We start from the raw sequence: 14,707 nt of genomic DNA, 5'->3' as shown, positions 1-14,707 counted from the left end.
GGAGCTGTGGACTGTCCTTGTCAGACTCCAGCACCACGTGGTGTTTTGATTGGAGACAGCGGGGCGAGGTGTGGCTGGAGTGTGGTGTTCCCGGGCTACACTTGGAGCCCCTGTCAAGTTTCTGTAGCTCCGGGCCGTGTTTCTGGACTGCGGGCCGCGTTTCTACAGCTCCAGGCTGTGTTTCTGGACTCTGGGCCGTGTTTCTATGGACTCCGTGTTTCTGTAGCTCCGGGCCGTGTTTCTACAGCTCCGGGCCGTGTTTCTGGATTCCAGGCTGTGTTTCTATAGCTCCCGGCTGTGTTTCTATAGCTCTGGGCCGTGTTTCTGGAGCTTCGGGCCGTGTTTCTGGACTCGGGGCGTATTTCTATAGCTCCGGGCCATGTTTCTATAGCTCCCGGCCGTGTTTCTATAGCTCTGGGCCGTGTTTCTGGAGCTTCGGGCTGTGTTTCTGGACTCTGGGCTGTGTTTCTATAGCTCCGGGCTGTGTTTCTGGACTCTGGGCCGTTTCTACAGCTCCGGGCTGTGTTTCTATAGCTCCCGGCCGTGTTTCTATAGCTCCCAGCCATGTTTCTGTAGCTCTGGGCCGTGTTTCTGGAGCTTCAGGCTGTGTTTCTGGACTCTGGGCTGTGTTTCTATAGCTCTGGGCCGTGTTTTTGTAACTCCCGGCCGTGTTTCTGGAGCTCCGGGCAGGTCCTGGCCCAGCTGCGAGGGGCTGTGTGTAGCCAGCACACATTGGTCAGCCTGAGCTAGTGCGTATTTCACCCTGGACCTTCATAGAAGAGCTCCCTCGTGACGTGCGTTTGAGGTTTGCCCTGCAGAGAGGTTGTCTCGGTCTCACCTCCAGGCAGGACCCCACGTTGTTCTCGCAGCGGTGAGCACTGGGCATCCTCGTTCTGGGTGGCGGTGGGTTAGTTGGCCCAGAGCATGTCCAGGTGAGGGGGTCTTTTCCGCCATCACCAGCAGTGGCCACAGCCTCAAGCTCTCTGTGGGATGAGCATCCCGGGTGGAGATGTTGGAGGTGTTACCAGGTGTGCGCCCAGCTCTGTGCCAGGTGCCACGTGGAACGCACTTGCTGTGTGTCCCTTCTCGTCTCCCTGAAGCCTTATGTGCGTGTGTGTTTGGCCTTTATGTGCTACGTTGGGAATTTTGTCGGGTTCACAGAACCCATGTGTCCTTCCGTGGTGTCTTCTGTGCACTTGGGAAGCATTCGCTGGTCCCTGGAGGGATGTGTTCGGTGGGAAAGCAGGCGCCGCGGGCTTGTGCCTCTTCCTCCCGGGGAAGGGGCTCAGTCCAGGAGTCTGTGGACCCGGGGGTTGTCACTCCTACTCGACCCCGGGCCTGTGAGAAGCAGGCAGATGAGGTGGACGCAACTGGCCCGTGGCTCATGGTCTGGGATGGGGTGGGTGAGCAGTAGACAGAGGCCTGGAGGGTACGTTTGTCTGGCTGATGCTACAGAAGGGAAAGAGGGGTCTCAAGCCAGGAGCTGGAGGGCTCTGAGGGGGCTTGAAACAGGAGGCAGTGCCACAGTGCTCCAAGCCCCTGTTCCCTGTGGTGGGCATAGCCTGTGGGCCTGTTAGGGTCATGGGTCGGGGGTCGCAGTTATCTGAGAGTGGTGGGTGCTGTGCTCCTTCTGTGCTGTCCCGGGGTCCCAGGACGTCCTGGGATGGTGGTGCAGGTGCTGGGGCTGGGCAGCCGGGGACAGAGATGGCTCCTGACCCCTCCCCGCAGGTGCGCACACGGTCAGTGGGCGAGTGTGTCGAGTACTACTACCTGTGGAAGAAGTCGGAGCGCTACGACTACTTCGCCCAGCAGACGCGGCTGGGCCGGAGGAAGTACGTCCCGTCCGGAACCACGTGCGTGCAGCACTCCCCAGCAGTAACGACAGGCGGCCACCCCGCCGGGGGTGGGCACGTGGGCGCCTGGGCGGCACCTCTTGGGTGGGGGCGTCCGTCCTGTGTGCTGCCCCTCATGGTGCCCTCTCCCCACAGGGACGCAGACCAGGACCTGGATGGCAGCGACCCCGATGGCCCCGGCCGTCCGCGCCCGGAGCAGGACACCCTGACTGGGATGCGCACAGGTGAGGCTTGGGGAGTATCTCCTGCCCTGGGGGCAGCCACGGGTCTGGAGCCGTGAGTGAGGCCCGGTGGAGCCTCTCCTGCCTGGCGCCCTGTGCTGGGCCAGCCTCGCCAGGAGGAGTGGGCGTCTGGGTGGCGGAGGGCAGCCACGTGATGTGGATGCCGCTCTGTACACCTGGCTGGGAGAGGGGAGGATAGGGATTACGCTTACCCTCTGGGCTTGCTGGAGGGGTGCATGTGGCCCCACTGCTGGGGAGCCCCATATGGTGAGGTTGGGGTATTTACCAGGCCTCAGTCTCCGGGGAGGGCCTTCCTGCCCCAGAGTGGGGACTTAGCCCGTCACCAGGACACTCAGGAAGGACAGGGTGTCCGGAGCCATCGCCAGGATCTTGCACCTGAGGCCATGACGGAGCACAGCAGGGCCTCGGGTAGGGACCATGTCCGATGGTGGTGTCTGATGTGGTGTCCGATGGTGGAGACCCACACGGGGAGGGTGCAAACGAGGATCCTTTGCTTTCTGGCTCTGTGTTTAGATGGTTGAGTCTGGGAGGGTCCCCCATTTCCAGAGTCTGGTTGTTTCCATGGTTTGTTTGCCAAAGGGTGTCCACCTCGGCTACTTCCTAGAATTGTGGTGAGGCCCCTTGCGCTGCCTGTGGGAACAAAACTTCCAAAGACCCTGTATTAACCCTCGCAGTGCCCCCGGCATTGTTTACACCTAAGTCTGTGTATTCCACAGACCCTGTATTTACCCTCTGCAGTGCCCCCGGCATTGTTTACACCTATGTCTATGGTATTCTGCTCTTTTTAAAGATGTGGGTTGTGACCCACTGTTGGTCTGATGAACTAAAATCTGCTTCTAAAGCTGAGGCCCTTAACCTGGGGCTCGCGGATTTCAGTGTAACTGGTGTCTTTTGTATTTGTGTGGAGGCTTTTCTGGGGAGGGATCCACAGGCTTTGCTGGACCCAGCAAAGTTAGGCAGGAGCCTGCACAGGATCCGCGGCTGTGGGCAGGCCCCACCCTCTGTTGCATTCTCTTTCACAGATCCACTGAGCGTGGATGGCACGGCCGGTGGTCTCGATGAGCCCGGAGTGGCCTCTGATGGACTCCCGTCCTCGGAGCCAGGGCCGTGTTCCTTCCAGCAGCTGGATGAGTCCCCCGCTGTACCCCTGTCTCATCGGCCCCCAGCCCTGGCCGACCCAGCCTCATACCAGCCAGCTGTCACTGCTCCGGAGCCGGATGCCAGCCCAAGGCTGGCCGTGGACTTCGCCCTGCCCAAGGAGCTGCCCCTCATCTCCAGCCATGTGGACCTGAGCGGGGATCCGGAGGAGACTGTGGCCCCTGCACAGGTGGCTTTGTCGGTCACCGAGTTTGGACTCATCGGCATTGGGGACGTGAACCCCTTCCTGGCCGCCCACCCCACGTGCCCGGCCCCCGGGCTACACTCGGAGCCCCTGTCACAGTGAGTGCCACCCCATGCCCGGGGCCTCTGCAACACTCCAACCGAGGTCCCCCCAGACCCCAGGCTGAGCTGAGGAGAGTGGGAGGCATTTGCCCCAAGGACCCGAGGACAGTGTGGCTCCGTGAGCAGGCTCTCAGTGTGTCTTTAGGTTTATTCTTTACTGTATGTATTTTTTGACCGGAGAATACATTCATGTGGTCCACATTCTCCACAAATGGGGGCAGGTGCCAGGCTGTCCCACCCCTGCTCCAGCCACCAGCTCCCCTCAGGGCACCCCGGGCCCTGCTGCCATAGGCTGTGGGGGAGGCAAGGCTGGGAGTCTCGAGTCCAGCGCTCAGCACTGGGCTGTGCAGGCACGTGGGGCCGCACTGACACTCTCTGCGTCTCTCTTGGTCTCTCCCCTGCAGCTGTAACGTGATGACCTGCTGACTCCTGGCCGCGGGCGGCGTATGCGGCCCAGACTGGACTTAGCGCTGCCGCTGGGCCCGCCTCTGTCAGTCTTCCTGACCCCTTCCCCACCCCCTGGGCCTTGGGGTAGCACCTCCTTCTGCTTCAGAACACATCAGGACTGGGGTGAGGTGGCTGGGCCGTGAGCCCTTGCCCCTGTCCACACAGAATGGACCCATGGCCACACCCAGCGCCGTCAGCGCCCGGCACTGCCACCCGGGTCCGGGCCGCTGCCTGCACGTGGGATCCGTCGGGCAGCCGGGGACAGAAAAGACCCTGCCCTTGGGACGCAGGGCAGAGCCGGCCACCTAGTCCCTTCCAGCCAGCAGAGGCGAGGGAAGGCGTCACTGCCCCAGCGGGGAGACGGGCAGGACGCCCTGCCCCGCACCAGCAGCCTCCGCCGGGGCGCCCTCAGCTCCCTGCTTGGCTCTGTCTCTCCACACCCAGCAGGGCCGCGGGCTGCCCCAGCCCTGGGGGTCGTGGGCAGCTGCTACTCAGTGCCAACCCCGTGGGGCACAGAGCCATATACCTCGCTGTCCGGCCCCCACCCCAGCCTCGCCTTCCCACCCCATTGTCTCCACTTCAGGAAAAGCCGCACTTTACACCCCCACCTGCCTCTTCCCCCTCCATCCCTGCTCCCCGATCCTGAGCGGTTGGGGTGGGGTCCCTCAGCAACCCCAGGCGTGGGTTTGAGGAGACAGGTGATTTACATCCCCCTTTGCTGTCCTCCCCCGGTACCAAGGCAGGGAGCCTCCGGAGGAGCCGGCCTTGCTGGCCACGCAGGGGCCAGACTCCAGCCTGTTTCCCCAGCCCTGCAGGTCTTCCTTCTGTGGGAAGCTTCCTAGCAAGATGGCTTGGAGTCCTGGTCCCCCTCCTCCCCGGCCCCCTCGTTCGTTTCTGTTTCTGTTTACACGTTGGAGTGGGGTCCTCCGTGGGCGGCGGCGCGCCCTGCCCCGGGTGTCGTCCAGCCTCTTGTGCTCGAGCCCCTTTCCGAGTTGGACTCGACCATCCCTCACCCCACCAAGGACCACACTGTGAAGTGATAACTGCCTTGAACCCCCCTTTGCTGTTTTATTTATTAAACTTGATTTGAAGCCCGGGGTGCCTTGTGGTGGATCGGGTGGGGGCTGGGGTGGCAGGTGTCCTCGTCATCTCACTTGGGGGCCTGCATGTCTCTTGGAGGGTCCAGGATAAGTCGTGAGCAACACGGGCGAGGGGGTGCACTGGGGGCATGACATGGTGGGCTACGTATTGTTCACGTCAGTAAGGGAATTGTGGCCACGATGACGGGATGTGAGGAGGGCCCACGTCTGGGTAGAGGTGGTCGGGGCAGCCTCCTAGAAGTGATATTTAAGCTGAAACATGAAGGAGAATGGGCCTCCTTTGCTGAAAGTTTGCCGAGAGGCCTGGCAGGCGTGACAGCAGATGCAGAGGACAGAGGCCTGGGTCTCCAGGAGAAGCTGAGGGCACAGAGGGCAGAGGTTGGGCGGGGTGGGGACAGTAGGTCATGAGGCCAAGTTTTGTTCTTGGTGTGGAAGCCACTTGAGGTCTGCATTGTTTTTTTGTTTTGTTTTGCTTTTTTTTTTTAGACGGGGTCTCACACTGTCGCCAGGCTGGAGTGCAGTGGTGCGATCTCGGCTCACTGCAACCTCCGCCTCCTGAGTTCATGCGATTCTCCTGCTTCAGCCTTCCGAGTAGCTGGGATTACAGGCGCCCGCCACCATGCCCAGCTACTTTTTGTATTTTTTGTAGAGATGGGGTTTCCCCTTATTGGCCAGGATGGTCTCTATCTCTTGACCTTGGGTTCTCCCGCCTCGGCCTCCCAAAGTGCTGGGATTACAGGCATGAGACATCGCGCCCGGCTGAGGTCTGCATTGTTAATAGCGCCCTGCAGGGACGGTGCAGGCTGGTTGGGTTGCATATTGTCTACATCAGTGAGGGAAATGTGGGCATGCATGGTGATGGGATATGGGGAGGGCCGGCCCCCAGCTGGGAGGTGACTGTGGCTTGGCCTCAGGGACTATTGGTGAGGGACCAGGACCACTTGCATGATGGGTGTGGGAGAGTCAGGGGTCTTGCTGGTGAGCGCGTGCCAGGAGCTGTGAGAACCAGGGCCAGCCACTGGGCAACCTGGGTGTTTGGGGATGGGCGTAGAGCAGTTTTCATTGGAGCGCCGCTGCCTGCTGACCTTTTCTTCAGATGTGCAAGGTCTTCTGTCTTCCAGCTTGCCCTGCCTCCAGCAGGAAATCTTCAGTCCTCTCTTGGTTTTTTTCCTCCAACTGCTTTGAAGATTTTTCAGTACCACTGGTTTTGAGCAGTCTGATGAGGATGTGCTTTGGTGTATTGATGTATCTGATGAGGATGTGCTTTGGTGTATTGAGGTGTCTGATGAGGATGTGCTTTGGTGTACTGAGGTGTCTGATGAGGATGTGCTTTGGTGTATTGAGGTGTATGATGAGGATGTGCTTTGGTGTATTGAGGAGTCTGATGAGGATGTGCTTTGGTGTATTGAGGTGTCTGATGAGGATGTGCTTTGGTGTATTGAGGTGTCTGATGAGGATGTGCTTTGGTGTATTGAGGAGTCTGATGAGGATGTGCTTTGGTGTATTGATGTGTCTGATGAGGATGTGCTTTGGTGTATTGAGGTGTGATGAGGATGTGCTTTGGTGTATTGAGGTGTCTGATGAGGGTGTGCTTTGGTGTATTGATGAGGATGTGCTTTGGTGTATTGAGTCTGATGAGGATGTGCTTTGGTGTATTGAGGTGTCTGATGAGGATGTGCTTTAGTGTATTGAGGAGTCTGATGAGGGTGTGCTTTGGTGTATTGAGGTGTCTGATGAGGGTGTGCTTTGGTGTATTGATGAGGATGTGCTTTGGTGTATTGAGGTGTCTGATGAGGATGTGCTTTGGTGTATTGAGTCTGATGAGGATGTGCTTTGGTGTATTGAGGTGTCTGATGAGGATGTGCTTTGGTGTATTGAGGAGTCTGATGAGGATGTGCTTTGGTGTATTGATGAGGATGTGCTTTGGTCTATTGAGGTGTCTGATGAGGATGTGCTTTGGTGTATTGAGGTGTCTGATGAGGGTGTGCTTTGGTGTATTGATGAGGATGTGCTTTGGTGTATTGAGGTGTCTGATGAGGATGTGCTTTGGTGTATTGAGGTGTCTGATGAGGATGTGCTTTGGTGTATTGAGGTATCTGATGAGGATGTGCTTTGGTGTACACGTACAGTATGTAGCCTTTGAGGTTGGCTTCTTTCATATTCACCGAAGGCTTCGCCATGTCTTTTCGTGGCTTGATGGCTCATTTCTTTTTAGCGCTGGATGATACTCCATCCTGGGCGTGTGCTGCAGCTTGTTTATCTACGTACCTATTGAAGGACATCTTAGTAGCTTCCAAGCTTCGGCAGTTACGCGTAAAGACATCTTAGCAGCTTCCAAGCTTTGGCAGTTACACATAAAGACATCTTAGCAGCTTCCAAGCTTCAGCAGTTACTCATAAAGCTGCTGTAAACACCCATGTGCAGGTTTTTGTTTTGACACAACTTTTCAGCCCATTTGGATGAATAAAGAAACCTGATTGCCGGACCGTGTGATGAGACCGTGTTTAGTGAGAAGCTGCCGTTTCACTCCCACCAGCAATGAGTAAGAGCTCCTGAGGTCCATGTCCTCCACAATGTTTGGTGGTGTCAGTATTTTGTGTTTGGCCATTCGAATAGGTGTGTAGTGGGATCTTGTTTTCCATAGCCTTTGAAGATGTGTGCATTTTTGTACCTTTCTGGTGCTCTTAAGTTCTTCATTCAGACTCCGTGTTGCCAAGAGGGCTAATTTTCTTTGAGTCTGAAGTGCCGTATTTAATATATATTGTCTTGTAGATCCTCTGCAGTGACATTCTGCCTAGGCTTAGCTCTTACGTGGATCAAAAGGCCCTAATTCCTCCTCCTCTTTTGAAGTGCATTTTTACAGGATATACGGTTCTAAGTGGACTGTGTTTTTCTCTGGGCGTGTTAAGGTTGTTCTATTCATGCTGCTTTCTACTGTTCTGATGAGGAATTTTCTCATTCTTCTGTTTTCCTTACTGTGAAATCTCTTACCTCTGACTATATACATGATTTTCTTTTATTTTTGGACTTTGGCCGTTTGTGATGCACCTGGGTCTAGTTTTCTAAACTGAGCTACTTCGACCTGAGGGTGGGTGCATTTTAACAGATTTTGAAGTCTTGACTGTTATTTCTGCAGATATTTCTGTTTTCTTTTTCTTTCTTAGAGTTCCATTTCTGAAGGAGTAGTTCTCAAATTTTTCTGATGTCCCACTCTGTCTTTTGGGTCTTTGGTACATGTGCCCTGTCCTGGGTGCTGTCCCACAGTCTCTCCAGTCACTGGTGTCATGGCCCTGGGTGTCCCACAGTCTCTGCAGTCACTGGTGTCACGGCCTTGGGTGTCCCACAGTCTCTCCAGTCACTGGTGTCACGGCCCTGGGTGTCCCACAGTCTCTGCAGTCACTGGTGTCACGGCCTTGGGTGTCCCACAGTCTCTCCAGTCACTGGTGTCACGGCCCTGGGTGTCCCACAGTCTCTCCAGTCACTGGTGTCACAGCCCTGGGTGTCATCCCACAGTCTCTGCAGTCACTGGTGTCACGGCCCTGGGTGTCCCACAGTCTCTGCAGTCACTGGTGTCACAGCCCTGGGTGTCCCACAGTCTCTGCAGTCACTGGTGTCACGGCCCTGGGTGTCCCACAGTCTCTCCAGTCACTGGTGTCACAGCCCTGAGTGTCCCACAGTCTCTGCAGTCACTGGTGTCACGGCCCTGGGTGTCCCACAGTCTCTCCAGTCACTGGTGTCACGGCCCTGGGTGTCCCACAGTCTCTCCAGTCACTGGTGTCACGGCCCTGGGTGTTGTCCCATAGTCTCTGCAGTCACTGGTGTCACGGCCCTGGGTGTTGTCCCACAGTCTCTGCAGTCACTGGTGTCACAGCCCTGGGTGTCCCACAGTCTCTGCAGTCACTGGTGTCACGGCCCTGGGTGTTGTCCCACAGTCTCTGCAGTCACTGGTGTCACGGCCCTGGGTGCTGTCCCACAGTCTCTCCAGTCACTAATGTTACAACCCTGGGTGTTGCCTCACAGCTCTCTCTCTCTTATTTTTCTCTCTCTCTGTGCTTCTGTTTGAATAATTTCTTTCTTTCTTTTTTTTTTTGGAGACGGAGTCTTGCTCTGTCACCCAGGCTGGAGTGCAGTGGCATGATGTCGGCTCACTGCAACCTCCATCTCCTAGGTTGAAGTGATTCTCCTGTCCTCTGGGTTCAAGCGATTCTCCTGCCTCAGCCTTCCCAGTAGCTGGGATTATAGGTGTGCGCCACCACACCCGGCTAATTTTTGTTTTATTTTTAGTAGACACGGGGTTTCACCATATTGGCCAGGCTGGTCTTGAATTCCTGACCTCGTGAGCCGCCCGCCTCGGCCTCCCAAAGTACTGGGATTACAGGCATGAGCCAGTGTGCCCGGCCTCTGAATAATTTCTATCGACATGTCGTTGATGCTGCCAATCCTCTTTTCTGATATTCCAGATTTCTATTTAGTCTGTTTCACAAAATTTTTATTTCCCATATTGTATATTTTAATAGGTGCTCTTACGTGTTTTTAATTTTTCTGCTGAAATTCTCCATTTTCTCACCTTGCCCCCATCTTTTCTTCTGTAATCTTTAACCTTTTAATAATAGTTACTTTAAATCATTGTCATCCTATTCCTTTGCTTTTTTTTGAGACGAGGTCTCGCTCTATCGCCCAGGCTGGAGTGCAATGGTGTGATCTCCGCTCACAGCAACTGCCACTTCCCAGGTTCAAGTGATATTGTCCTGCCTCAGCCTCCCGAGTAGCTGAGATTACAGGCACCCACCACCGTGCCCGGCTAATTTTTGTATTTTTAGTAGAGACGGGGTTTCACCATGTTGGCCAGGATGGTCTTGAACTCCTGACCTCAGATGATCCACCCGCCTTGGCCTCCCAAAGTGCTGGGATTACAGGCGTGAGCCACTGCGCCCAGCCCTTTTTTTTCCTTTTTTTTTGAGACGGCGTCTCGCTTTGTTGCCCAGGCTGGAGTGCAGTGGTGTGATCTCAGTTCACTGCAACCCCTGCCTCCCAGGTTTAAGTGATTCTCCTGCCTCAGCCTCTGGAGTAGCTGGGATTACAGGCACACACCACCACGCCCCACACGCCGCCACGCCCGGCTAATTTTTGTATTCTTAGTAGAGACGGGCTTTCACCATGTTGGCCAGGCTGGTCTCAAACTCTTGACCTTGTGATCTGCCCTCCTCGGCCTCGCAAAGTGCTGGGATGACAGGCGTGAGCCACTGCGCCCAGCCTGAAAGTTATACTCTTAAGACCCAGTCCGGGGATGCCAGGGCCTTCAGAAACAGGAATCAGGAGTCACCATCCACATTATGATGTTTCGGTGCTTCTATTTCTCTGCTGCCCGAACTGACCTTCTTCTCAGGGGCAGTGCCCTTCGTGGCGACTGAGATGGCACCAGAAGCTCCAGGCACACAACCTTACATCTGTGCTTTCTGTGGGAAGCCTGTATCTTGCCCAACTGTTCTAATAAAACTCCTGGGTAAAATTTGTTCTTGGGTCTCGTGCCCATAACTGAATCAGGAACTGCCGAGCAGAAGGGGTTTCCTGGTTGGCCGGGCCAGGGTACCTTGTTCCCCTTCGGTAGCAGGGCAGGCCCCATGGAGAAGGAATAGTAAGAGGGAGGAGCACATGGGCAGGCCGGGCGCAGCCACCCAGAGGCATGAGCGTCCCATTTGTGTGGGGTGAGCACAAAGGTCAGGAGGGCAGTGCGGGAACAACTTCCCTCTTAGGCCAAGAAATCTGAAACTGGGAAGGCAGTGGGGAGCCTTAGTGTTTTTTTTAGCTGAAGTAGAGTCACGCTTTAGGGAGACTGGATTTGATTGGAATATCTAAGATAGGAGCTGGGAGAGACCCTGGGATGCCATTGTTGACTAATAGTGTTCTGTCCTTGTCCATGGGGTCTTGTGTTTCTGAGGGTGCCCTAGATGTGGGTAAGACAGTTAAGGAGCAGAGGGGATACTGTTTTGCCTCAGGAAGGGCTTGCCTGTCTCCTGTCAGCAGCTGGGTTGATGTGCTGGTCTCGAGGAGCTGGGCTGGCCTGCTCACCGCTTGTGTAGCATAGCTTTGCCTCTGGGTTAGCTGTGGGGTGGTGGAATCCTGCCCTTCCTGCAGCCCAGACCCAGGCAGGAGGACCTGGAGGGCCCGCTCTGCCTTGGGGCTCTTCCGGATTTGTCTGACACCAGGCTCCTGGGACTAATGAGGCCTCCACCAGACTTGGTCTTGACTAACCTCAGGGGAGCTCATACCTCTCTAGAACAAACTTACTGTCCTCAGCTTTTCGGCAGCCATAAATAAAAGTCATTTGTGTTAGTTTATTTAATGCTTTCCTTTTACAGTGAAGTGAAGGTCTTTGATGACCTCCTACCTGCTAACCAAATATGGAAATCTGTTCTGGACAGAGTCCATGGCCATGCCAGGAAGCAGGCCTTAGCCAGGGGCCTGCCTGGAGATCAGCCCTCCTGAGACAATTTCTGTGGGGGTGGAAGTGGGGGAGGGAGAAAGTTGCTCAGAACTGATGGTCCTGGACTGGCCACTGTCCGCAGAGCCTCAGCGTCCCAGGCCCAGGCTTTGTTGAAGATGTCCGGGCCCTGGACTGGCACTGTCTGGGTCCCCACTGACCTGACCCAGCTGTTTGTCTCTCCCTGGTGGTCCTTGTTTCCTCGGTTTGTAGTTCCTGGGTAGGTTGGCCAGATAAAATACAGGATGCCCAGTTAGGTTCGGATTACAGATAAACGAATGTGTAAGTATGTCCCATGCAGTATTTGGGACACATACTGAAAACTGATTTGTTGCTCTTCTGGGATTCAAATGTAACTGGGTGTCCTGTTTGTTTCACAGGTATCAGGACTCAGCTAGGGGGGCCTTGATGTTTATTTGCTCCATCTGTCAGCCCCATTGCTGGGCTGTTCTCAGCAGGATGTTGAGACCCTGGCGTGGAGCGCCTCCTCGGCGTGTCCAGCAGAGGGCGCCCGTGCCTCCCGAAGGCGTCGCGGAGCCCAGAGCGCAGCCCAGCCCCGTCCCCTGGTCCTGTGGCTTGAGGTCGGGGAGGGAGGGGTGGTGGTCGCTGCGGGGCAAATGTTTCCACTCACCCGGAGCCACGACCCACGGCCTGTGCAGGGAGAGTCGAAAACGCGGCCCCTGGTGAGCACTTGGGAAGGGAACTGGTTCCCCGCCCTGGTGGGCTGTCACCAGTCACATCAAGAGATGCAGGACGGCGGTGGCCTCACCAGAGGCATTACGAGTTCTCTGGAGCCCCTCCGCCACCACCGTCCTTGTTCTTCCTTGAGTCGGAACCAGGTCCTTGGGGTCTGTGGGTGCTCAGCAGCTTTGCAGACCTGCAAAGATTTGAGGTCTTCCAGGTGACTCTCCTTGCCTTCACCAGATGCTGGTTTGGGGGGCAGGGATAGAGCTTCCATGCATCAGGAAGGTTTGTGAATGGGGATTTAATCGAGTGTTTCGCAGGGTGGCCCCTGCCATCTCTGCCCCTCGTTTTGTACGAGAAGCAGGCGGAAACCAACTCTCCCTTTGAGAACGCACTGTTGCCCTCCACTGTTGCTTGTGTGTCTTGCCTTGCTGTGACCCAGGGAGAGCTCCCTGCAGCTGTCAGCTCCCTGGTGACCTCAGGCTCCGGGCATCCCAGTAAGCACGGCTTGCGCACCCACTGTGTGCCAGCTCCCACTTTCCTGGAGCTTGTGGGAGGAGACGGGGACAGTGAACGAACGCACAGACTGAGATGGTGGGAGGGGCTGTGCGTTACAGGTTGTCTGCACGAGGGGCTCTGGCAGGGGGGCCACATCCCGGGTTGTCTGCACGAGGGGCTCTGGCGACCGCGTCCAGCACTACTGCTGTGTGTTTTTCTTTGCTGTGACCCAGTGAAGACTTCCTCACAGACAGAGCACAGCAGACTCGCGGTGCTGAAACCCGGAGGGTTACCCTGTCCCTGACTGACTGTAAGGTTACACTAAATTAAGAGGCACTCCAAGGATTGCAAAGTCCGAGGGGAATTTTGAATTCATGGGTCCTGGATTGTGAATTTGAAGGCAGCAGTTTCCAACCCTTTTAAATCTTGACGCCAGGAAGAAGTACCTTCTACATCTTGACCCAGCAAACACATGATACCTACCCACACTGTATTTTGTTCAATTAACCCTCAAATGATGTTTCCTAATGTTTGGCCTTGGGTCAAGCATTTCACAAACTATTTAATCTTCTCTACAATCCCAGGTGGTAGCTGCTGTCTTGCCGCCTTTATGCAGACAGAGACTGAGGGATACCTTAGATGTCTCTCCAAACCATCCACCCCCTCAGCCTTCCCTGCCCACTGCCTGCACGTCAAACCCACTGACGGGCACCTGTTCGACTCCAAGAGCCCCGTGCCAGAAACCTGGGAGACAACTCCCGTTTTGACTTTGGGCAAGTTACTTCACCTCTCAAGTCCCAGAGAAGCACAGAAAGCAAGGGCAGGTATAGTGGCTGGCTGCACTTAGGTGGCACCTACTGTGTGCCAGGCTCCCTTCTGCCCACTTCACAGGTGTCTTAGTCTCCATAGAGTCCATTTGGAAACAGGCCCGGAGCCATCCAGGTTGCGATGAGGCACCAAGGTGGCAGAGCCAGTGCTGGGCAAGAGGCGGGAGCTGCAGCTGCTGAAGCCGTGAGCTTGCTTGCCTGCGAGTGGCGACCTGGCCCCCAGGGGTTGCTTGTCTCTAGGGGACCCAGCCTGGGGACATGTACCACCACCCGCTTCCAGCTCTGCTATTTGCAGGTGAAGGAGAAAGCCACTGAGGCCTGGCCTCCAGTTCTTCCTGTAAGGGAGGACCAGGCAGCTGGGGGCAGCAGCAGATCCAGCTATGAAAGCCGTGACAAGAAGTTCCTTGAAGTGTGGTGGACTGCAGTCAGCATATGTAGGAGACGACCCCAATCCTGACCCTAATCCTAATTCTTGCTTTCCCCACCAGATTTTAATCCTTATCCTGCCCAGGGATTTTAAGGGCTGACCGAAATCCTGACCCAAGGGGAAGGATGGAAGGGGGAACAGCCTGCAGCCTCACCTCCGCCCTCTATCCTCCCAGGTCTACCTCCACCCCTCTCCTGGGTCTCTCCCTCTTGGCTTGGCCCAATCCCACAGCCCCCACTGTCTTCCCCCTGCTCCCACTTTGGCAAGCCCCTCCAAGTGACCTCTCCCTTGCTTCCCAGCACACAGTAGGTGCTCAATGAAGAACCCTGCCTTTCCTTGACTCCAGTAGATGTTGCACCCTCTCCATCTTAGCAGAAAATGTGCGTTGGCTGTCAAGACTACACTGACAGCAGTGGTCACTCATTTGCAGACAGGTTGAAGTGTGGGGGAAAGCGCAGTAGTGACGCTGAACCCTACATTTATGTAGCACTGATGCTAGGCACCAGAACCCTCACAATCCTAATTCCGACGGGAGCTAGAGCCCCCCACCCCACCATGAGTGCAGCAAGGGAGCACCTCAACCCTGCCCTTGGAGAAGGGCCACAGGTCAGCTTGCACCGTCTTCCCACCCAGCACCACTCTGGGTGCCTTTGCTGTCTCCCAGGAGCCCCTTGCCCTTGGAGTTCCCTCATGATGCCCCCCCTG

The 14,707-nt window shown here is 55.9% G+C and overlaps 2 protein-coding genes across 9 annotated transcripts in view; both read left to right on the top strand.

Annotated features, from left to right (window-relative positions):
- Positions 1-5,082, top strand: part of MIER2 (MIER family member 2) — a 39,522-nt gene extending 34,440 nt beyond the window's left edge. For 5 of the 8 annotated variants that reach the window (XM_004059589.4, XM_055370971.2, XM_019016519.4 and 2 more), the window contains 4 exons: positions 1,729-1,853; positions 1,989-2,077; positions 3,118-3,535; positions 3,943-5,082. In XM_004059589.4, coding sequence (XP_004059637.2) covers positions 1,729-1,853; positions 1,989-2,077; positions 3,118-3,535; positions 3,943-3,964 — 654 coding nt within the window. In that variant the 3' untranslated portion in view covers positions 3,965-5,082. The remainder of the gene's footprint in view (positions 1-1,728; positions 1,854-1,988; positions 2,078-3,117; positions 3,536-3,942) is intronic. The other 3 variants (XM_019016518.3, XM_063701895.1, XM_055370972.2) reach the window with 1 other exon arrangement.
- A 951-nt stretch (positions 5,083-6,033) lies between these two features.
- LOC129528777 (uncharacterized) lies at positions 6,034-11,423 on the top strand. Its single transcript, XM_055370916.2, is given in 3 exon segments — positions 6,034-6,083; positions 6,273-6,627; positions 6,629-11,423. Coding segments are annotated over 3 exon segments (1,005 nt in total). The 3' UTR covers positions 7,229-11,423.
- Positions 11,424-14,707: the final 3,284 nt, after the last annotated feature.

The sequence above is a fragment of the Gorilla gorilla genome, chromosome 20, assembly GCF_029281585.2.
Source record: "Gorilla gorilla gorilla isolate KB3781 chromosome 20, NHGRI_mGorGor1-v2.1_pri, whole genome shotgun sequence".
Lineage (NCBI taxonomy): Eukaryota > Metazoa > Chordata > Mammalia > Primates > Hominidae > Gorilla > Gorilla gorilla.
Note: the sequence above shows the minus strand (reverse complement) of the source record. Positions and strands in the feature narration are given on the sequence as shown.